A 23,232-nucleotide genomic window follows, 5' to 3' on the forward strand; every position below is an offset into this window, starting at 1 on the left:
CCGATCACGTGGCGTTCCGTGGCACCCTGGGAAACGGAGTCCTTTAGAACGTTATCTTCTCATTCAGCGCTCGAAACCGGGAGAATTAGACATTACAACTCCCAGGATGCAGCGCAGTACAGTTAACTCGCTACGGGTAACTGTTGCGACTGTCCTGGAGCTTTGCGGCAGAGCGCGGGGATACGTTTTCGGTGACGCGTGTTGTGTAACTTGCATTCGAAATCCGAAGGTATTTTAAGAGTTACCACAGTCACCAGCCATACCTAAGGGAAAATGGGACGCTCCTCCAAAGACAAACGTGATATTTACTACCGTCTGGCCAAGGAAGAAGGGTGGCGAGCTCGTAGTGCATTCAAACTTCTTCAGCTGGATGAAGAATATCACTTATTTAAAGGTAGGGAAAAAATATGCTCGCAAATTACATCATAAATTGGCCACAAAGCTGGCTGAAGAATTCTGGGAGTTGAAGTCCACAAGTCTTAAAGTTGCCAAGGTTGAGAACCCCTGATCTACTATTTTCCAGATGTATCATACTAAAGTATAATTCCATCCCCCACCAGTGCTTTGAAGGGGCTGCATTGGAAGGTATGTATGAGCACTGAGGCCAAAGACACATTTTAGATCCATGGCTTATCCCATGAACCTATCAAAGGGATTTAACACTTTTAGCTATTATCTTTCTTTCAAGAACATAAGGGTCATACATGATCTTCTCTATATTGTTGAAAGAAAAATCTTCAGGTCCAGTCCAAGCCAGGAATAAGCAAAATGGAGGCTGTTTGGAAAGAAGGTTGTTGTTTATTTTGTTGCCAGAAACTTCAGTGATAGCAGCATGTTTCTGGGGTGGCTGACAAAATGGAGCTGGGCGTGGTGGGTTTTTATACCTTCTTGGACTTTTGTGTTTGGAGTTGTTCCTGTGGCATTGTATTTGAGCCTATTCTTATGCAATAAACTTTGACCTGAGGTTGAGTGTGCCTTTTGGTATTCTAATGGTGGGTTAATCCTATTATGTCGTAAAAGTCATGTCCTGCTTCCCTGGGGCTGGGGCTGATGGCTATATCCTATGTTGGATTTTTTGGGTGAGGGGTTGCTGGTTCTAATCCTATCACTCTGCTCTTATTAGCTATCAAATCTTGCTCCAAGGGATTTCAAAAGATTCTATTTTGAATGGGCTTCTGCAGGTAATATTTGCTTGTGAATGGGGCCTCAGTCTTTCTGAATAGGATTATCAAATCTGCTTTTCTGCCTTTAAGATCCTTTGGGGAAATATAATATTCTACCTTTTTTTAATATTCCCCCAAATATTTCCTTCTCTAGAAGGGTGGGTGGGTGCTGACTTACAACATTATCTTCACAATAGTCCTGAAAGTCAGCTGGATTGAGAGATAATAACAGACCAAAAGTAATTCAGGAATGGTCAAGTAGAGATTTGAACTTGGATCTCCACATTCTTAATCCTAACTCTATAAGCATTAGCATCTTTCCATTAAAAGAAGAATGGCTTTACCATGTGTTGTGGATCCTAATTTCATGGAGTTAAGATTGCTACAGAAGACAGAATATAAATAATTATCAATCAGTCCTTATGTTTCAAGATTTATGAAATTGTACTTCAAGCCTCATACATTAACTGTGATGATTACTTTGAAATAAGCAAGCTATCCAGGAAAGAAATATTACCACTGAACATGTGCAGAAAGCTACTTGTTCACAGCAAAAATAATGCTATTTGGGAGGCAGAGATAAGCCCTCTGGAATTTTTACGAATTTTACAAATTGTTTATAAAATTTTACAATTTTTTTTACGAATTTTTACAAAGCATACTTGGTGTCACTTTTATGTTTTGTGGTTTTCCTCCTGACAGTTGTATTGCAATAATGCAATTATTTCTTCTTCTTTTGCCCTTTCCAGGTGTCACCCGGGCTGTAGATCTTTGTGCAGCACCTGGTAGCTGGAGTCAAGTTCTCAGCCGAAAGCTCAAGTAAGGAAACTATTTGCCTTCAGGGTGGTGGAAGGTTATGCCTCTCAGGGAGAGAACAACATCATCCTACTTTCTCCTCTTTCCCTTTCTCCAGAGGAGAAGATCCCAAAAATGCAGATATCAAAATAGTGGCAGTAGATTTGCAAGCCATGGCTCCATTGCCAGGAGTCATTCAAATCCAAGGGGACATCACCAAGGTACGTGTTATCTAATGAAGCCGTATAGGAAATAACCCCATGTTCTGCTCCCATCCTAACCCAGGGCAGAATATGAGCCCTATTTTTTTTTTTTAAAAAAATCCCCCTTGTTCTTCTTTGTCCTCTTCTCTTTCTAGGTTTCAACAGCTCAGGAAATCATTCATCATTTTGAGGGGCAACCAGCCGATCTGGTTGTATGTGATGGAGCCCCTGACGGTAGGTCTCAACCTTATCACGGATTACCAACTTTGGCAGGCTGACATCTGTTTTCTTGTAGAATGGGGAGAAGCTGCATTTGGTAGCCATAATGAATGTTTCTTTTGCTCTTGCAGTGACTGGACTCCATGATATAGATGAGTACATCCAAGCCCAACTGTTGCTTGCTGTAGGTATATTCTAATTTTATTCCCATGTCTGATGACTAAAGCAAACCACATAAGATGCTACTGAAGGTTGTTTTTTTTTTCTAAATTTCTTCCTCTTTTCCAAAGTATAATGAGATAGTGGTAGTTCTGTTGCCATAGAAACACCAGCAGATCCTAGAACTGTACTTAAAAATACTTCATCCGAATTAGCCATCCCACTGATGTTCTTTTTTCCTCTTTTATCCAGGCCTTGAACATTACTATGCATGTCTTAAAGAAAGGGGGGACATTTGTAGCTAAGGTGAGCCATGCAGATGAAGAATATCATTGGATGTAACAAAGCACTTCTGGGTATCACTTATTCAAGCCTGCTTGTATCCAGCAGCACAGCAAAGTGAATAGTAGTTTTCCAACACTAGTTCTTGCCTTAGAGAATTAACTGATTCAGTGCTGAAGCAAATGTGGTGGATTTCAGTGGGCAAGTGCAGTCCGAATCTGCTGTCAGTCAGATCAAGGTGGATTTCACCTATTTCAGCAACGATCTGGGAAACAGCAGGTACTTCCAAAACTTAATTAGCAAAGTAACTTTGATAGGACTTCAGATCATGTGCAAACTTATTTGCCCATGCTCTCTTGGGCTGTTGGGAGCTGTTGGTCACCAGTATCCAAAGAGTTGCAACTGTATGACTTGTATCGTTCGATGAAGACCTCTGAAAGTTTCAGTACTGTATTTTGCCATTTCCATTGTAATTGATGGGTTGGTGATCTTGGAAGCACAGAACCTCAGATTGGGATGACTGCCAGAAGTACTAAATTACTGCACCTAGCTGACAGGTTACATTTCTTCTGGAGGTGCACTCGATTTCTCTCTCTGCCTCTGCTCCTGGATTCATTATACCCCTAAGAACTCCTTACTTCTCATTCAGTTTCTGTAGTTTGTGTGACAATGTAACAACGCAGCTAATCCAAGTGTGATGTAGCATTTTGTTCTCCCATTTCAGATATTCCGAGGGAAGGATGTCACTCTTCTCTATTCCCAGTTGAAGATATTCTTCCCTGATGTGACATGTGCCAAACCCCGAAGTAGTCGCAACTCTAGCATTGGTGAGTAACAGTTTCTTACATGACTGCTTCTTGCATGCATATTGACCATTTTTTGTTTCATGGGGAAACGTGCATCAAATCTGACAGAATTGGAAAGCTTTAATGGAATCATAGATATGCTGTTACTTTGGGTAGCTCATTTTGGATTCATTGATAACTGGAAAAATGGGATATATTGGACTTGCTTACATTTAATAAGGTGTTAACATTTTTTTCACTATAGTTACTTTATGTATCTAAATTTTATAGCACTTAAACTGGCTTTGCATTTAATCATTTTTTTATTCAAAGTAAGAAAGCCTGGTGAACTTTTTTTAAAGGTGAAATTATGTTTCTCTGTTATGCTAAATCTCATTCTTTTGTTTATATTGGGATACTGGGATTCATAAATATAAATATTGATATGGTTATAGGTTATGGTTGAGATGTGGAATGTTTATTTCAATAGGACAAATTGCTATTTGAGGTGAGCTTTTTTGGAAGTATTGCTATTTATAATGGGGAAAAATACTGTATATATATATACTTGTATTTTGTGAAGAGAAAAGGCCTCTGTGATGAGTTAAATTTTGGGGTTTTTTTATTTTGTTTGTGTAAGGCTATTTTATGCTTTTAAATGGGATTTTATTACAGAAACATTAAGATATGGGTTGTTAATATATGTTAATGCTAATATTTTAGAGCTCTGGATGTTTTGCAGATAATCAGATTGGAAATGATGTTACTTAGCTATTGATAAGAAATAAGATCTGGGATAAAGAGTTTTATATTCATTAACTGAGAGGAAGTGAAAAAAAATTGTAGAGGATGGGAGGTCATAGGGGGAGAGGCTATTTATTTTGCTTTTCTTACTTTCTTGCACTTTTGTCCTTTTTTCCTTTAATTGTATTATTTTTATTGCTCATTTGAAAACTTAATAAAATCCTAGTTTTCATCTCAAAATAAACATCCATCTATTTCCAGGCAAATAGTTGAAAAACTGAGCCGTTCTAGAAGGAGGATGTCAACCATGCTATAAATAATCTGTGAATTTCCCCTGATCACATATATTACCCATGAACTGGACATATTTTTTCTTCCTCTTTGATCTTCTAAAACAGCGGTTCTCAACCTATGGGTCACGACCCCATTTGGGGTCGATCGACCATTTCACGGGGGTCGTCAAACCATGCTGTCCGCCATTTTTTTTCCCTTTTCCCTAGCTGTCCTTTTTTTTTTTTGCATCATATCGTAGAAATCCCTGCATCTTCCTCGCTTCTCCGGCTTCCCAGCCGCTTCTCTCTTTGTTCTGGCCCCTCCCCTCGCCGCCTGCTGCGCTCTCCAGGTTTCTGTTTTGGGCTCGTCTCGCCACTGCCCCCTCCCTCACTTCTGAGCGCCGCCCCTGCCTCCGGAGCCGCCCCTCCCCTCCGCCCGCTGCCCTGGTCACGCCCCCTTTGCGCGCTCCACTCCCTGCTTGCTTCTCTCCATTCAGCGCTGTTCGCGCTCTGCTCCTCGTAGCTGCCAACGCCGCCTCCTCAGCATGTCCCCGTGCGGCGCTCCTGCTGGCGACTGGTAGGTTGAGCGAGAGAGACTCGGTCTTTGTGGTGTGTTTGGCGTGTGCCTTGGGGATGGAGGGCGCCTAAAGCCGGCCACGGAGTGAGGAAAGCGGGGCCGGGACAATCTTCTGGAAGCTGAGGCAGGCAGGAGCCATGGAAGTGCAGTCGGTATCTGAGCCGTCGGTGGCTTCTGAGCGCCGCCCCTGCCTCTGGAGCCGCCCCTTCCCTCTGCCCGCTGCCCTGGTCACGCCCCCTTCACGTACTCCACTCCCCGCTTGCTTCTCTCCATTCAGCGCTGTTCGTGCTCTGCTCCTTGTAGCCGACCGCCCACAGATTGTGGCATCTGGAGAAATTAAGGTCCCCCTTGTTACCGGGAGGTATCACCTGTAAAATCTGGAGCGCCTGGTTGGCAAAGGGCAAGCCGGCAAAGTAGGCTGGAGGGGCAGCTGAGGACACTGTGTGTGCTCTGCTCCTGCAGCTGGTTAAGCAGACTTTGGTCTCCCTGGGAAAGAGCTTGGGTTCTGGGTGGCAGAGGAGGGTGTTGTTGCCTTCAGAAGTTGAGAGGGGGCACGGCCTGTCGGTCTTGGGTTGAACGGCGTGGATGATTTGCAAGCTGGGATGTCCACACGGGAGAGCTCATCTATCATGTGGGTTTTCTTGAACTCCGATCTTTAGGCTCCTGGCAGAATGCGTAGCTGGCACACTGGGCGTTTTGGAAATTGCTACTGGTGGGCTTCTTCTAGGTGGGTGGTAAGAAGCATTTGCCTCATGGTGGGAAAACTGGCCTTTGATACAGAGGCTTGGTGTGGTTTTTAAATCACCCCTTTCAACATCCCAAAGCCTTCAAGATGTTTACACACAGTTGATTGGTCTTGCCAGAGTTCATCAGGTGCCTAGTTTGGCATAAAGGGGAGCCCTTTGCAAGCAACAGTGATATAGTATTACTAATGGATTTTTATTTTTTAAGCATAGTGATAAAATCCTTTCTTGTCTGAAGGGTTGTTTTAAAGAGCTTTCTTTTTCTTTTTTCTTTTTGACTTTGTTCTCTTCCAAAAGAAGCTTGTGATGCATGGTTTACACTTGGCAACTTTTTCATCAGTAAATCTTGGCTTAAGTTGAGACTCTTTTGACTATTTTAAAAGTAATTCCAGTCACCTTTGTAGTTTTCCTAGAAATATCCAGAGAAATGGTTTCTTTTCTAATTACAACCTGTGTCATTTGGGGGTGGCCATGTCCACCAGATACAGAGCTGCAGATACCCAGAATTGGTTCTGCAACCTTCCATTGTCTCCCACTGACTCAGATCCACTTAAAAAATATTCCTCTACTCTGCTTTTTTCCAAGTACAAACAAATCATCAAAGAAATCAGCTTGGACTTTGGAAGGAGGTGGCATCAGTATGTTGATGGCATTTTGCTTGCCTTGTGTTTGGCCCAGAATCAGTGTCTGAGATCAATAAGGGGTTGGGAGGGAGCCAGTCAACTAGCTGAGCTGATTGTGCAGTCAAATGGTGTCAGTCTGCTTTCCTTTCCTCCTGAATGAATCTTCTTCACCTGGATGCCCTCTTGATGTGTGGATTAGAATTTTCCTCAACTGATGCTATCAACTGGTGATCTGGAGATACAGATCTTTGATACAGTTTTGGTAACTTCTGCAATGTGCTGCCTATGACTTCTGGTTTGTGGTTTGGTGATCTCTGTGTTTTCTTGCAGATGTTTCATTACCAAACTAGGCAACATCAAACTAGGAAATACCGTATTTTACGGCCTATAAGACAACCCCCAACTTTTGAGAAGATTTTCAGGGTTTAGAATCCTAAACCCTGAAAATCTTCTCAAAAGTTGGGAGTCGTCTTATATGCTGGAAAATACGGTATTCCATTTCTAGTTTAAGTTTCTGTTACTACTAAACCTGTTTTAAGACTTTATCAATTTACAATTTCCATAATCAAATATTGTTTTACTTCAACAGATTATCACTTCAATTATCTCTTCCAGATATGTTCAAGTTCTTAATCTCTCTCATCCCTCTTTTAATCACCAGTTTCTTTTTTTAAAAAAAGAAACAATGTTAAACCTTACCTCATTTCAATTCATTACACAAACTTCAAATCACATCCAAATAATTATTTACATTGTGATTCAGAACAGTAGCAAAATTACAGTTATGAAATAGAAACTAAAATAATTTTATGGTTGGGGGTCACCACAACATGGTGGCCACGCCCACTTGGTGGCCACACCCACTTGGCCACGCCCCTGGGGATCACCAAAACATGGGGAACTGTATTATGGGGTCACGGCATTAGAAAGGTTGAGAATCACTGTTCTAAAATAAAAAAAATATTTTGTGGGTGTAGAATAAAGCATACATACTGAGATCTTAAATGCAAACCAATTGTATTGGCATTCAGTTCTGAGTGGGAAAACATAATTCTTTTGAGACCTAATTTGTATCTGTATCTTTTAATTTCTGAATAGTTTTTCTGGATTTAATTCAGTGACTTTGGTCCCTGTTTGCTTCAATACAAAAAACTCCCATATTTTACCCATGATTCCATTATATTTTTAAGAGGTATAATTTTTAATTTATTTGTACGTATAATTGTAGACTTGCCATTTAGTGTTACCATCACATCTCACTTCTGTAGCCTTATGCCTAATTCCTAAGTGTGAAAGGATCTGAGTCAGGATAATTCATAAAAATAATGGGGGTTGAAGTCCACAAGTCATAAAAGGGCCAAGTTTGAAGACCCCTGCTGTACAGTATGTGTACTGCTTCAGTGCAGAGTGTAGCTTTATTTTAGGCAGATAGAGGTAAATTATTTGCACTCTTCTGTGACTTAATTGAGGGAACTGAAGAAGAGGCATGCAAAGCCTTAACTTCCTTTCCATTTTCAGAAGCCTTTGCTGTTTGCCGAAACTATAGTCCCCCTGAAGGTTATGTGCCAAACATGTCCAATCCCCTATTGGATCATTGTTACGGTAAGAAACCTTGAAGAGAAGAGGGTATTGTTGATGACGATATGCTGGGAAATGTGGGAGAAGTATGCTGAAAAAAGGGGGTGAATGGTTCAAGTTATTTGTAGGAACATTGTGAGTGATGAGATTCTGGGAGTGATTGATGCCATTCTCTTGAGAAGTAGCAGATTTCCGTACCCTAAAGGCTTCTAGGCAGAAGGTGGATGGCCATCTATCTGAGATGCAATACTAATTGGTTCCCTGCATTGGAAAGAAGTTGGCCTAGATCAGTGTTTCTCAACCTTGGCAACTTTACGATGTGTGGACTTCAACTCCCAGAATTCTCCAGCTAGCATTGCTAGCTGGAGAATTCTGGGAGTTGAAGTCCACACATAGTAAAGTTGCCAAGGTTGAGAAACACTGGCCTAGATGATCTTGACTGTATGGTCCTTGATTAATTGCTGCTGCTGGGAATTAAGGAGGGGCTTATGCTATTCTTTTTCTCGGGGAACTTTGAGCAGCAACTTGTTTGGTATCTTGAAATCAGTTGAAACATCTTGAGAAACTAAAAGTCGAGGAAAGAATCTTTGGTGAAAGAAGGAAGCTTCTTGGGTGGAGGAACCAGAAAGCAAATTATACTGGCTCAATTTTGCTGTTTCCAACCAGCAAGAGATTAACCTGGGCAGTTGTTGCTGTCCAGACCTTAATTGTGAGCCTAGATTATAATGCAGTTTAATGTAAACTGCCCTCAATATTTTAGGGAAAATTAGACAACCTTTGAGGTACCTTGGTTCAAAACCTGTTGCCCAGCAATGCACCATTTTACCTAGTTAAAGGGTACACACAGACAAATATGAGAAGTTAGGAAGGAGGAGGGAGAAAATTTGCTTATTGTTTCTTTAAACAAACATCAGAACACAAATTGCCACAAAAACTACCTCTGCCCTAAAAATTTTCCTAAGAAAATTTTTGGATTGCAAGAAACTTCCTCAATTGTGGAAGAGAAGCACAAGTAGAACAAATCTATGAACATTTAGGCAAGGACAATAATTAGAAGGAGGTCCTGTGGCAGGCAAGTGTGTAAAGACAGTAATATTTGTCTTCTTGCTTTTGTGATCTCTCTCCACTACAGATGTGGATTTTAATCAGCTGGAAGGTCCCAATCGGGTCATTGTCCCTTTCCTGGCTTGTGGCGATCTGAGTGCTTATGATTCCGATCGGACCTACCCGCTACAGGTAAGACCTGGTGCCCTGCTGGGGTAGCAGGTGATCTGGAAATAAGCAGAGATGGCCCATCCAAAAAGTCATTTTCACATGAACCAGACTTGTTGAGCTTTTATTTGTGAAAAATGTAAATCCAGTAACTAAGCAGCAGGTTTGAATAGATAGATGCAGATCCCATTCTTTGTCCAGCCTCGGAAGTAATATTTGCAACCCTTTTCTCCAGCAAAGGGGTGGTGGGGGTACCTACAGTTAGTGCCAAGTGTTTGAATCCACTCACAGGACAAGAGCTCTGGTGCCTTAGAACAGCCCCCCCCCCAACCTTTTGGGCACCGGGGACAGTTACACGGAGAGAGGTTTTTCCATGGGCTGGAGGGGACATGGTTTCATGCACTGCCTGCATCCCACAGATGGGACTTTGCTTGTTTGCATGGCCCGATTGCATGCATGACGCAGACCGGTGCTGGTCCATGGACTGGGAGTTGGGGACCCCTGCCTTAGAACTGTTGTCAAGGAAGTCTGACAGCAGGCAGAGAGAAAGTTGAAAAAGAAGTAATGTTGGGAGTCCGGCGTTCCAACCAGGAGCAGCTTCCTAGATGAGCTAATGTAAGCCTTTCTCTTTCTCCCATGGGGTCAGCTGGATCCTGAGAAGGAGTATACCTACGTGCCCCCGACCCAGCCGCCTATCCGTCCTGCCTACGAAGAAGCCTGCTTCTTAAAGAAACACAACCTCCTTACCAAGGAACAAGGGCCCCACCCTCAGCTTTCAGTGCCAGGGGCTTCAAATTTTCCTTCAGAGACTGAGGTCGTAGATGCCCTGGAGGAACTGTCAATGTAACACAATCACAGGATTGTGTTACACTGACCCTCTGTCAGGTTGAAAGACTACATTTTATCTTCTGAAGGAGCAAAGATAGAAAAGATGAGCTTGTCTGGAGAGTTGGACCTTTGAGGGTGCTTGTTCTCAGGACACATTAGTACTACAACAGGCCTTCGGAGTCATACTGAAATGCAAAAGAACTTTGCCCTTCCAATATATACACATAATCCTAGACAACCTGGCTATCCAGCAGCAGACTTCAGAAGGAGACTGCATATAACAAGAGATTGGCCAGGGCTTTCGTGCAGGACCATCATGTTAGACAGCCTGGTTGTTACAGAGCAGCTTGAGAATCTTGCCTCTTTCATTCCCACTTCCTGCCTTCCCCCCCCCCCTTTTCCAAAGGGGAGAACTTGTAATGGTTGAAACCACGGTCACTTCTTCTTCGTCCCTTTTTCAGTTTGTCCTACTCCAAGATCTCCAGATCTGCATGAGAGTGACAATTGAAGCAACCACAGAGATGGAGCGCTTTTGCAGGGCTCTTTATCTCAATCATAGATACTGAAAGTCAGCTAGGAAGGGGAGTGTAGTTTCACTCCAGATCAGTGGTTCTCAACCTTCCTAATGCCGCGAGCCTTTAATACAGTTCCTCATGTTGTGGTGACCCCCAACCCAAAGGGATCTCCAAGCCCGTACCAACGCCACCCATTCACCCACTGCCCCCAGGGCTCAGCGTGCCTTGCCTGTCCTCGCCTCACTTCCAAAGATTGCTGGCCTGCCCGGCTCCAGCTGATCGGGGAAGGGGCGCAGGAAGGCCACTACGCTGGCTCTGCCCAGCCTGGTTGGAGAAGCACCCAGGCGGGGAGAGGGGGAGAGAGAGAGAGAGAGCCAAGAGGGCGACAGCACCGGCAGAGCTTAGGTCAGCCTCCTCCGTGGAAAGGGCCGCAAAGCAGCACAGCCTCCCTTAGGAGATGTCGACAGAAACGAATCTGGCACTGCAACGGCCCCCAGCTTGAAACTGTGCGGATACGGATAGAGGAGCGGTATCTCGGCTCCTAAGACCATCGGAAATATGTGTTTTCCTAGTTAGGCGACCCCTGTGAAAGGGTTATTCGACCCCCAAAGGGGTTGGTCTCGGCTCCTAAGACCATCGGAAATATGTGTTTTCCTAGTTAGGCGACCCCTGTGAAAGGGTTATTCGACCCCCAAAGGGGTTGCGACCCACAGGTTGAGAACCACTGCTCCAGACAGTAATAAGCCTATTGAGGTAACTGAAACATTGCATCTTTGTCAGTTCTTTTCTAAAGTGAGAAAATGGATAACTTGAATGCTCGTTTAATGTCAGATCTAGGGATGAAAACTGCGCATGAGCTTGCTCTTGTTAATTTAAAGGATGTTTAACTTAATTTCTGGTTAGTGTGCACCTTTTCCTATTGTATTGCTCAAAACTGCAGCATTTATTTTAATAAAAAATTATCATTTCTTCAGTGCTTTCTTCAGTACAGACCAGCCAAAATTTCTCCTTTCCCTCCCTTCTTAGACTAAGTAACTTAACAGGTTCCAGGAAGATATTCAGCGTGGCCTGTGGCCAAGACTTTTAATCAGCAATTTTCTTCATGACTTGATCAAATATTCCTAATTTCTCTTGCTCAGCTTCTTTTAAGTGCCTCTACCTTAATGACAGCAACAATGGATTATGTGCCAATTTTTCTCTCAAACAAAGCACATACAAAAGTATAGTCTTCAGATTAAATGCAAATTCCTAGGTTTTCTCAGTGTGTTGAATCCTATCCTCTTGTACAAACCTGGGTTTGTGTGGTGCATGAAGCCGTAAAGTAGCCAGCCGTATTTTAGTGTAATGAGTCCTGCAAACAAAGAGTTGTACAATGTTGAACAAGAACGGCCTTTAATTTCCTATGCCAGTTGAAAAATTCTTCACAAGAAAATAAGTTAGGCTTCCAGAAAGAGTAAGGAAAAGGAGAAGTATAAAGAGGTTACAGGGGAAAAGGACAATGGCTCTATGTTCCCAACATGTCTTCACAATCCACCCCTGAGGCAGTTTAGCCATGGTTAGAACAAAGTTTCTCCACCTAATACGGAAGCGCTGAAATCTCCCACAATATTATATTTCTGGGCATATCTCCACACAGATGCACATTCTTGCCTGGTCATACCTAGAGTTCAGTATATCTCCACATTAGTCTGTATGCCTTGACGTTATGCATACCTCTGAATTCATCTGTCCCTGTGTCTCTGACCTCTAAGGATGGTGGCTATACCGCAGAGGCTGCATTTGCTTCCATTTTGCTAACGTGGGATTGAATTTGGATTTCACTTGATGCTTCAGTTCCAGGTTGTTGTAGGCTTAACCTAAGTCCCTCTGTCTTCAGGGCTCCTCCTCTCTGGCAGCCAAGCCCCCAGTTTTGCTGCTGTCTGTTCGCAGGCTCCTTTACAATGAAATCAAAGCGGTCTAGGGGAGAATGTTCAATTGTACAGAAAGCCTCATCACAGAGATAGCCAGGGTTTGTTCCCTCCACAGATACACCATCAGCAGGACTACCACGACCAGATGGGCCTTCCTGGGTCTGGGAGGCTTGATGGTGGATGACCTGCTGAGCTTCCATGGAAGGTTCAACTCTTCGGAAAGAATAATGAGCAAATATGCCAATAAGGAACATCTCAATGGCCAAAGCATAGTAGTAGATCACTGGAAAGATAAAAGAGAAGTATGAAGATAGTGATGGTAGCCCAGAGAAAGGATGTTATTTGCTGATCTCTCAATTCCCTCTAGGAGTGTAACCACACAACTAGAGGATATCAGGTTAAGGGAATACGGTCTTTGTCAGGGATGGTGAACCTTTTAGAGACCTGAGTGCCCAAACTGCAACCCAAAACCCACTTATGTATCATCGGGTGCCAGGTGGGCGTGACAAATTGGGTGGGTGTGGCCAATTGGGTTGGCATGGCTGCGGTGGTAACGGCAGACTGGGTGGGACTAAAAAGTTCAATCAATTCCAACTTTGTGAGATCTTTTTTTTTTCCCTTGAGAAGTTGAAATTGATTGATTGATTTAACCTTTTTTTTTTTTTTTGCACACAGCGGTGGAGGCCTAAAGCGAAAAGATTTTATAAAACCCAGCTGAAGGCCTAGAATTGGGGTGATGGCATGTGTGCCCACAGAGAGAGCTCTGCGTGCCACCTGTGGCATGCGTGCCATAGGTTCGCCACCACGGGTCTATGTGTTTTGATTTCTCACAAATCCTGAAAATGGGGTGGTGTGTGCAAGTCAGCTTCCTTTTTGTAAAAGTAGCCACAAAAATACTTTTGAAGTGTGTGGGCAGTGCCTAAGGAAAACAGAAAAGATCTTGCAGAACTTCTCTATTTGTAGAACAAATAAAGCTACGACAAATTCTTCAAAAAAGGCGTTATGCGCTTTATAACTTCGACAAATCGAGATCTTAAGCTGTACTCTTGAACTATTCATCAAGAGGCAGGCACCTGCATAATCCTTAGAAAGGAGTAGAATCAGAGCTTCTGTCCTTTTTCTGCAACTCCAAGATACAAGGCAAGGTGGCACATTGCTGCTGCTACCCATGCCCAGTGCTTTTTTTTTTAAAAAAAGAAAAAGGTGCCAGAACTCACATACATCATACAACCCGCCTTGCTACCCTACAAGATTCCATCCAAAAAAGATGCCAGAACTCTGTTCTGGGCGTTCTATGAGAAAAAAAGCCCTCCCTCCCATCTGCGGAAAAACCACTGTCCACGGAACTGGTCCTTGGCGCCTTCCAAAAGGGCCTCAAAACCTGGCTATGCCAATAGGCTTGGGGTTCTGATGGAGGTGTTTCATGCTGGAGGTGGTTAGTGGATTAAGAAGATCCCAGCTCCATCTTGATCGCATACTGCAGTGGTTCTCAACCTTTCTAATGCCGCGATCCCATAATATAGTTCCCCATGTGGTGACCCCCAACCACTTATATATCACCGGGTGCCAGGGGCGTGGCCAAAGAAAAGGGGGAAAAAATGGCGGACAGCCTTGTTTGGTGACCCCCGTGAAATGGTCGTTCGACCCCAAATGGGGTCCCGACCCACAGGTTGAGAACCACTGGCATACTGGTTCCTAGTTTACCCAATTTTTGTTATTTTTAATGTTTAACATTTCTAAGCTCTTAATGTTTTTATTTTATTCTTTTTATGATGTTGGAAAGTGAAATGGGTGGCATACAAATTTAATGTATGCATGTATGTTTGCTTGCCTAACTTGCAAGCAGCCCAGGTTCGAATCTCAGAAGGGTATGTCTGGCTGATGAGAGCTAATTAGCTCAAAATAGCTATTCCAGTCTCCCTTAATTCTTTGCTAGCAATCCAAAAAAATTTAAAATGTATGTATGTATGTATGTATGTATGTATGTATTGGTATGTTTAAGCTCCTCATTTTTCAACTGCTAAAGGAAAAAAACCTACAGTATAACCAGCTAACGAAGGCACAGAAAACACTCTTGCTAAAATTGGCCAAAGTCTGCCAGTTGTTTGCTGCTGTATCGTCAGAAAAACATCTCTAAGTCCATCCATTCCACCTATAAACCACGTGACTCATGGAGATGACTTACTTTGGGAGCGGGTAACAGGTGAGAGAGAAGGGCTGCAAGGAATGGCACCTAAGGCTCCCATTGTTTCCACGATTCCACTCTGCAGCCCGCAAAGGACAAGCACCAAAATGATGCAAACAAACTTGTAGCGCAGGTTGTAGCCCGCGAGGGCTGGCTTGGTGGCCTTGTAAAAGAGCAAATAGCCATAGAAGGAGAGGAAGGTGGAAATGGCTATGATGACATTGATGTAGGAATTGGGATTGGTGTAGCCCACCTGGAAGAGAAAAAGTCATGACACACTATGGGTCTTCTCACTTGCGACCCACAGAAAGGCATAAGTTGATTTTAACCCTCCTGAATTTGAAAGGCAGGCCAAAAAACTTTTGGCTTAAGAAAGTTCCTGAACATTATCTCTCTAGTCTAGAGCAACCCTAGGATATTGTGCACAGTTATTCTATAAGAAAAGTCTTCTGTTTTTCAACATGCTAAGACTATTAAAAGTATTAGTTTCTTCCAAAACTCTGTAATATATCTAAGAAGAGGATGGATTTGTTTTGTTACGTTTACCTTTTTACTGGAGCTAAAAACTGTTTAATCAGTTATAAAACTGGCCACTTGAACCTGCAGGGGTCTTTCCTTCTTCACTGTTTTTGGATTAGCGTTTGTCTGAAATGGTATAGGGTTTCCCGCCTGAGCAGGGGGTTGGACTAGATGATCTCCAAGATCCTTCCAACTTTATTATTATTATTATTATGGATCATCGCACAGTCAGACTGGATTTGGCATTTTGTCTACCTATCGAGTCCTTACCCAGGACCTGGGATAGGCAGTTGTGGATGTTTGATGGTATTACAGATATCGTCGCAGGATGGAGGCAGTTCCTAATAAGGCCGCCTTTTGCAATTGACTAATAGCGAATTTGTCAATGCCAATGGTGTTCAAGTGGTGCTCCAGTTGTTTTGGGATTGCACCCAAGGAGCCTATGACTATTGGTACTACCCTTGCTTGCTTTTGCCACAGTCTTTCTATTTCTATTTGTAGGTCTTTGTATTTTGTTATCTTCTCCAGTTCTTTCTCTTCTATTCTGCTATCTCCAGGCACTGCCACGTCCACTATCCAGAGATAGCAGATTATTATTATTATTATTATTATTATTAATCATCGCACACTCAGCCAGATATTCAGACTGGATTTGGCATTTTTGTCTACCTATTGAGTCCTTCCCAAGGACCTGGGATAGGCAGATGTGGATGTTTGATGGTATTACAAATATCGTCGCAGGATGGAAGCAGTTCCTAGTAAGGCTGCCTTTTGCAATTGACTGATGGCGAATTTGTCAATGCCAATGGTGTTCAAGTGGTGCTCTAGTTGCTTTGGGATTGCACCCAAGGCGCCTATTACTGTTGGTACTACCCTTGCTTGCCTTTGCCACAGTCTTTCTATTTCTATTTGTAGGTCTTTGTATTTTGTTATTTTCTCCAATTCTTTCTCGTCTATTCTGCTGTCTCCAGGCACTGCCATGTCCACTATCCAGACTTTTTTGTCTTTCTTATTGACAATTGTTAAGTCCGGCTTCTTCTTCTTCTTCTTCTTCTTCTTCTTCTTCTTCTTCTTCTTCTTCTTCTTCTTCTTCTTCTTCTTCTTCTTCTTCTTCTTCTTCTTCTTCTTCTTCTTCTTCTTCTTCTTCTTCTTCTTCTTTTCTTCTTCTTCTTCTTCTTCTTCTTCTTCTTCTTCTTCTTCTTCTTCTTCTTCTTCTTCTTCTTCTTCTTCTTCTTCTTCTTCTTCTTCTTCTTCTTCTTCTTCTTCTTCTTCTTCTTCTTCTTCTTCTTCTTATTATTATTATTATTATTATTATTATTATTATTATTATTATTATTAGCCAGGGAGTAGAAGAAAAAGTTCAGTGAGGAGGGAAAATCTTTAATAGCCTTGGGATGCAGATTTACTAATACAGGAAGGGATTCAATGGAGAAACTTGAAAAGGAGCCTTCCACACTATAATATGGCATTTTGTGGCATTCCACAGCTGTCAATTATATACATTACTTTCAAAATGAGACAACTACGGTATTATCCACAACATCAATATAGAAGTATAGTTGATCTCAGATTGTTTTGTTCAGCCAAATCTTGGTGATAACCAAGACAAGCTTCATTGCTCCGCAAGATGTAATACCATGTTAATTATCTCAATCCAATGGAAATGTCTATCAACCAAACATGTAAGATAAATTATTTCCACCCACCCACGGAAAAAGCCTCTTGACCATTTTCTAGTTCAGAGGTCCCCAACCTTTTGGGCACCAGGGACCGGTTCCGTGGAGAAAGGTTTTTCCACGGACCGGAGAGTGCATGGTTTTGTGTGCTGCCTGCATCCCACGGATGGGGCTTTGCTTGTTTGTGCAGCCCAATTGCTGGCATGCCAAGGCCTGGTACCGGTCCACAGACCAGGGGTTGGGGACCCCTGCTCTAGTTAACAGGAGTTCTCTCTTTTGCTCATGGTCTATGAATTTCAGGGCCCAAAATTACTCACAGCACCGTAGTCATATTCGTCATCAGTCCAGAGGATAAGGGTGATGAAGAAGAGGATGGTCCGGATGAGGGAGAGCTGATACACGGCCACAGTCATACATCGCAAGTTTGCTCTGCCAGGGTGGGTGAGGGGGACAGAGAGAAGAAGGTCAAAGAGCGATTTGCTATGTGGTAAAAGAGGAGGGAAAGTAAGGAAGGCTAAAAATGCCTCTTACTGATTGGCAGCAATCTCAGGAAGGCAACAGCAGCAGCAGCATGGAAAAGGGTTCGGAGAAACGCGCTGCCCTGCCAGTTGCTGGACCATTCGTTCTGAGCCGCCAAAGAAATCCCGGATCAATGCAAGGAACTTCCAGAGGGTGATGGAGTGGTATCTGCAGCAACAAGAATTGGAACATTATGTAAAAAGTACACCAGCTAGGAGGTAAAGAGGAGATCTGAGTGGCCTGTTTCAGCTTCTCTGGGATACCCAGACTGAAATATGGAATGTTTATTTTCAACACTTATTTCAACTGCTGCCCGTTTTGAAAATGGAAAATATAATTGACAAGCAATAACTATCAGGGAGATTGGTACGGCAAACTGAGGGTTGGGATGCAACTCTATGACTTCTGCTCCTATGCCTATTTTCAAGGCTAGAGAGACCTACAAAACACAATCTCCAATGAGGACTAAAGTACTGGGATGACTGACTGGCAGTAGGTCAATCTGAGATCCAATGACTAATTTCTAGTGAATTGATCCTCATGCATCTGCATGGGTAAGGTAAGAAAGACATTCATATGGTGAAGGAATTGGACTCTATCATCTAGATGGCCCAGCCATACATTTTATTATGTAAACAAAAATCAAAAGAATTGTTGTTCCGTTAGAGAGCAGATGCTTTCCATGTAGAAAGTCTCAAACATCTCCAGCAAAAACAGCAGAAAAGAACCTGTTTTGGCTCCCAATAGGCTACAGGCACTGAGAAATCAGGGCTCATATTTACATGCACGCAAGTTAGATGACTACAGATATTAACGCATGAATTTGCATACATAACCACCTTCCCCACCCAAGTTTTAACACAACTGAGTTTGCTAGAAAAAGAAAATTACTCCCATATCCCTCTTCACTTGGAAACGTAGCAGTTGCAAGTTCTTTGAAAGCCTCTTGATCCTGAGACTCGGTGACTAGAAACTCTTCAATAGGTGCAGGACACCCTCAGAAAATTCTGCAGTTACTGAGCTTCAAATATGAACATGCAGAGAATGAGCGGCTGCAGTTGTAATGTCAATAAATCAACTGTCTTTGGAGAGCTCCTATCAGTTAAAAGATGCAAAATTTGGATTGTGGACAAGCAGCTGCCCTGGTCATGAAGCTAGTTTTTCTTTTCTTTCTCTTCTTGAGAACAGAGGTTTTCAGTCTTCTCAGAGGCAGAACCACCTTTAACGCACGCATGCATTTGGAGATGTTCTGTTGTGTGATAGAAACCCATTCAAGGCTTAGCCCAGATTAGTAATATTATGGTGAGTTACAATTCCTCCCCGGTTGCAGGCTAATATTAAATGTGGCACTATCCAGGTGGGATGGGCAATAACAATCAGGAGTGATTTAGTTAAATGTGATGGGAGCTGTTAGGAAGAGCTAAAGTTGGAAAAGGCTATCCCTGACTAGGATTGGAGAACCATTAGTTTCCAAGACTAATTTGGCCAGCCAGGTTGGCCAGGTGACACACTGAGCAAGTTTCCTCTTGCAGAAGTCCACTGCTTCTACAAAGAAAGGCAAAGAATGGGTGGGGCTATACTGAGTGGCAATGCTTGCAAGCACTGCACTGAGGTCAGCCTTCTCTCATCTGAGTGCTGCCCAGAATTCTTATAATAGCTTCTGCTGGGGAAAAAACATACCTCAGGAGGGTACCCAAGATAAGGAAGGGTGACCTAAGAGCACCAACAAGTATTGGTTATGCTTCAGTTCCTTGCATTGAAGGAGAAGGCACAATACTCATTGATCAGTGGAACGACTTGCCTGTTGAAGTTGTGGGTGCTCCAACATTGGAGGTTTTTAAGAAGAGATTGGACAACCATTTGTCTGAAATGGTGTAGGGTTTCCTGCTTAAGCAAGGGGTTAGTTTAGAAGACCCCCCAAGGTCTCTTCCAACTCTGTTATTCTGTTAGATTCAAGGAAGCTAGTTTGACTCTCAGAGACAGAGTTTTTTTTATGCTGATGGCAACTTTCATGCACTGGACAACAGATAGGACTTCAGGAAGAGGAAGAGATATTTCCCTCCACATTTTCCAGTGTGCAGGAGAAATGGCTGAGAATCTAAGGCATCTTTGGATTCAATTTCCTACTTTTACTGTAAAGGATCAAGACTGAAATTTGAAGCACACTACGCTACAAGGCCTAGCTCAGATAAATAACACGGCATAATTCCATGCCTGCGGTTAGAATGCTGAAATTCCGTGCATTTGTTTTCAAGGGTGAAAACTGCTAGTACAACCATTCCTTTGATGAGCTGGAGCAGACGTTGGTGCAGTTGGAGTTTTCTGCATTTCCCACCCCACCCACCCCTCGATTGTCCCCATGCAAAGAAACTTACATGGAAGCCACAAAGTTACAGACAAAGGAAGCTCGAGGGATGTACAAACAGATGAGGGAGGTGAGGCTGAATACCTGTTTGAGGACAATATAAAGATAGATTTGTACCTTTTAAATTGTAGTTTGTCCCTAGCCAGCAAGGCACCCTACAAGTACTCCTATGCACTCTACCATTCCTGAGATTACTACGAAACACTCTTCTTTTTTGATTGCTACTCCACCCACAAAAAAGATGAACAAACATCTAGGTAGAATTTATACATGCTATTTCCCCGTAGTGTGACATTTTCACTGTCCAGTTTGACCTACTGGTATTCCGAGATGTATATTGAACCAAGTGAAGGATGGTTACAATTAGCACTCAGATCTAGTGGCTCCTGAATGAAGAGGTCGTGGTGATTTTGCTGCTATAAGCAAAGGCCACCATTCTATCTTCCAGCAACAACTGGTGTGGGTTTGTAAATAAGTGGCTCTTACTGAAGGATCTAACACAAGAAGACTTGAATCATGGCCTGTATGTCATAACCCTATTTTTTCTTGAATAAATTATGAGGAGTGATCTTGAGCTATGCTTTGCTGCAGTCCTGTTAAAAAAAGGAGCTTGCTTGTGGCAGCTGCTACTGGATACAAATTTGCTAAATAAACTACTCTATGGAGGAATTCCATGAGTTTTGTACACCTTATATTCAAGAACATATGCTTAGTGGTGGGGTTCCTTCTCTCCATTCTTACCGGATAAACTCCCAGGATCCAAAGTAAGACACTGGTGCGATGGGAACTCTTGCCATGTCGTAAGAAGAAGCCTGTTTGTTCCAGAAATAGACCAACTTGCACAAGACCCAGGAATACTGGGATTAAGAAAATCCAGATCTGAGCCTTGATAACTGTAGGAGATAGGCAAATGTGATTTGGAGAGATGAGAGCAGATTCTAATCTCCATTCCTAATTCCTGCTGGAAGTCTTATTATATTGAATTACCAGAACCTCAACTTATCCGGGCTGCAGCTTTCCACAAATTCCCCATCCTCACCTTGGAAGATCTCGGATGACAGAGGCAACTGATCGCTGATAAGGGAGCAGTTTGGGTCACGCGCCATTTTTATTTCACCTGGACAGGTACCACTCCCCAGCCAATGACTTCCTCATTTCTCATCATTAGTCACTGAATTAATCATTGACATAGGCTAAGATGGGCGTCTTGGCAACAGGGCCAAGTCCAGCTTTCTTCACCTGCCATGAATTCCTGAATGCATCCGATAGATTAAAAAACGGTTACAGTCCTAATCTTTTAGCAGTATGAATCAGTAGTAGAATACACTGCTATTAAGCTTGGAGTTTCCTCTAGAGCAGCAGTTCTCAACCTTTTCTTCACCATGGACCCCGTTTAAATACTTAATATACTTCTTCACCACCAAGACTTAACTCAAGATTTAAATAATGACATTTCTTCAAGCCTTCGCAGAACCTGTGACATTGCGACTCCTCCCAGTGGTCTGTGGACCATAGGTTTAGAACCACTGCTCTGCAGAGTAAACTACTCCTATTTGTAGAGCAGGTTTTCACAGTGTTAAGTATTACACAAGTATTACAGTATTAAGCCATACACAATCTTGAAGATCCTATTTTACAAACAGAAGTCTAAGGTCAGCTCAGCTGAAAGGATTTTGGGAGATACGTATTTTCCAATACATAGAATGTCTTTTTGGGAATATCAACCACAATAGTTGAATCTCATGGACTAATTTTGAAATGATGGTTATGATATCTAAACCTTGGATTTGTTGCCCCCTCCTCTTCATCTGCAAATAAACTGATCCAGCACACTGGTAAGGAATGAGCTTTTTTTGCTGCAATGACAGGTAGTCCTTCTCATGGGGAATATACCACCTAAAGTTAACAGTTTGTATGCATAAGAGCCCTGCCTTTGTCGTAGCAGATGTTGATTGGCTGGCTTACCTGTCTGTTGCCATACTGGCTGAGGGTGCTATTGGATTTACTGGGAGGATTTAAGAAACGGATGAGAAGCGTTTGGTGCAGAGGTTGAGTAAGGTTTGAGATAATTTTTTTGTTATCTGAAAAACTGACCTGTGTGTAAGATTTGCTGGCTGATTTATAGATTTTGTAATGTTTGTCTTATGATCAAAGATTATATGGGAGTCCAAAATTCAGGGCTCTCCTCCGTAGTTGGAATGATGGGTGCAGTTTGAGTTTCTAAATCTCAGAACGGAGAAAGCAAAGGCAAGAATCTTCTGCTACAGAAAAAAAAAGTCTTGAAAAAGATTTTTCTTTCCTTGTCTCAAATTGAAACTGAAGGATAATTCGTGTGTGTGTGTAAGATTGTCATCTGACAAAGGATAAGTAACAAAAATAATTATTAAGTAAACTGTTAGGTTTCTTTTTTATCTTTTATTGATTTTCTAATTTTACATTTAAGTATTTAAAAAGCAACATGGCGGCTGAGTTAATCAATAATTCAATGACATACAAGTATCATTAGTATAAGTCTCAAACTACCACATTAAATATTTCCTCACTTTTCCCCTTAGTATTTACTGTCTCATGTTTAAACTAATACAATTCTTATTATATTAATTAAATAAAAATAACATTCTTATATTTATCAATAATTTTTAGCTTATACATATCCTAGTTATTTTAACATTCAGTCTTTATGGACAATCAATGTCCTAATTCCTTTTTTCCCAATTTTTAGTTTCCCATTAATATTAATATTTAAATTTAACATTTAATATTTATAGTTTCCAAGTTTTAAGTAACCAAAGTTCCCTTTATCACAATTCATCACAAAGTCTAATATTCAGGATACACGTTTTATCTATTTCTCACCAACTTACATAACAACAACAATAATAATAAAAGTTGGAAGGGACCTTGGAGATCATTTAGTCCAACCCCCTGCTCAGGCAGGAAACCCTATACCATTTCTGTAAGGTGACTTTGTTCCCAGCCTCTCTAACCCTCTTAGCCTGCAATTTCGTGCCCCTCATCCACATTGCACTGCAGCCAGAGCGCTGTGAAATAGAGGGACCCTTCCAGTCTCCAGCGCATCACCTTTTGTTGGCAGGTAGTACAGCCCGATCGGAAGCGCTCAGAAAACATGCAATACACTAACCCTCGATCTGGATAACTGCAGGTTTTTTATCACACTTGTCGGAGACACAGATGCTAAACAATGGTTTATTTAGACAGAATGTATACATGTTGAAGAAAATCTGTGCTTATACGGGTTAATTTTGGAAATGGAAAGTGAACAAGTTAAACAATGATAAGATGGGCAAAAAACTTTGGCTACAATATAGAACTAGAAAAATGGCAAAAGCTATGGGAGAG

The 23,232-nt window shown here is 42.2% G+C and overlaps 2 protein-coding genes across 3 annotated transcripts; one reads left to right on the top strand and one right to left on the bottom strand.

Moving 5' to 3' along the window:
* The first annotated feature begins 131 nt into the window (after positions 1 to 131).
* FTSJ1 (FtsJ RNA 2'-O-methyltransferase 1) lies at positions 132 to 11,666 on the top strand. 2 transcript variants are annotated; one of them, XM_039347077.1, is made up of 10 exons: positions 134 to 394; positions 1,913 to 1,982; positions 2,077 to 2,179; positions 2,317 to 2,395; positions 2,512 to 2,564; positions 2,792 to 2,845; positions 3,546 to 3,648; positions 8,084 to 8,167; positions 9,276 to 9,379; positions 10,002 to 11,666. In XM_039347077.1, exons 1-10 carry the CDS (start codon positions 274 to 276, stop codon positions 10,200 to 10,202), a joined length of 972 nt encoding a protein of 323 aa, XP_039203011.1. In that variant the 5' UTR covers positions 134 to 273; the 3' UTR covers positions 10,203 to 11,666. The 2 variants fall into 2 exon arrangements, with proteins under 2 accessions (XP_039203012.1, XP_039203011.1); XM_039347078.1 differs by lacking the exon at positions 2,792 to 2,845 and having other exon boundaries at positions 132 to 394.
* Positions 11,667 to 11,778: 112 nt separating this feature from the next.
* Positions 11,779 to 21,694, bottom strand: LOC120309643 (organic solute transporter subunit alpha-like). Its single transcript, XM_039347076.1, has 7 exons — positions 20,912 to 21,694; positions 20,614 to 20,765; positions 19,883 to 19,956; positions 17,520 to 17,675; positions 17,306 to 17,417; positions 14,794 to 15,046; positions 11,779 to 12,891 (listed from the first exon to the last, which is right to left on the bottom strand). The coding sequence occupies exons 1-7, from the start codon at positions 20,976 to 20,978 to the stop codon at positions 12,458 to 12,460; spliced, it is 1,248 nt and encodes a 415-aa protein (XP_039203010.1). The 5' UTR covers positions 20,979 to 21,694; the 3' UTR covers positions 11,779 to 12,457.
* Positions 21,695 to 23,232: the final 1,538 nt, after the last annotated feature.

This window comes from Crotalus tigris, unplaced genomic scaffold (assembly GCF_016545835.1).
Source record: "Crotalus tigris isolate CLP2741 ecotype Arizona unplaced genomic scaffold, ASM1654583v1 scf7180000018053.2689490, whole genome shotgun sequence".
NCBI lineage: Eukaryota > Metazoa > Chordata > Lepidosauria > Squamata > Viperidae > Crotalus > Crotalus tigris.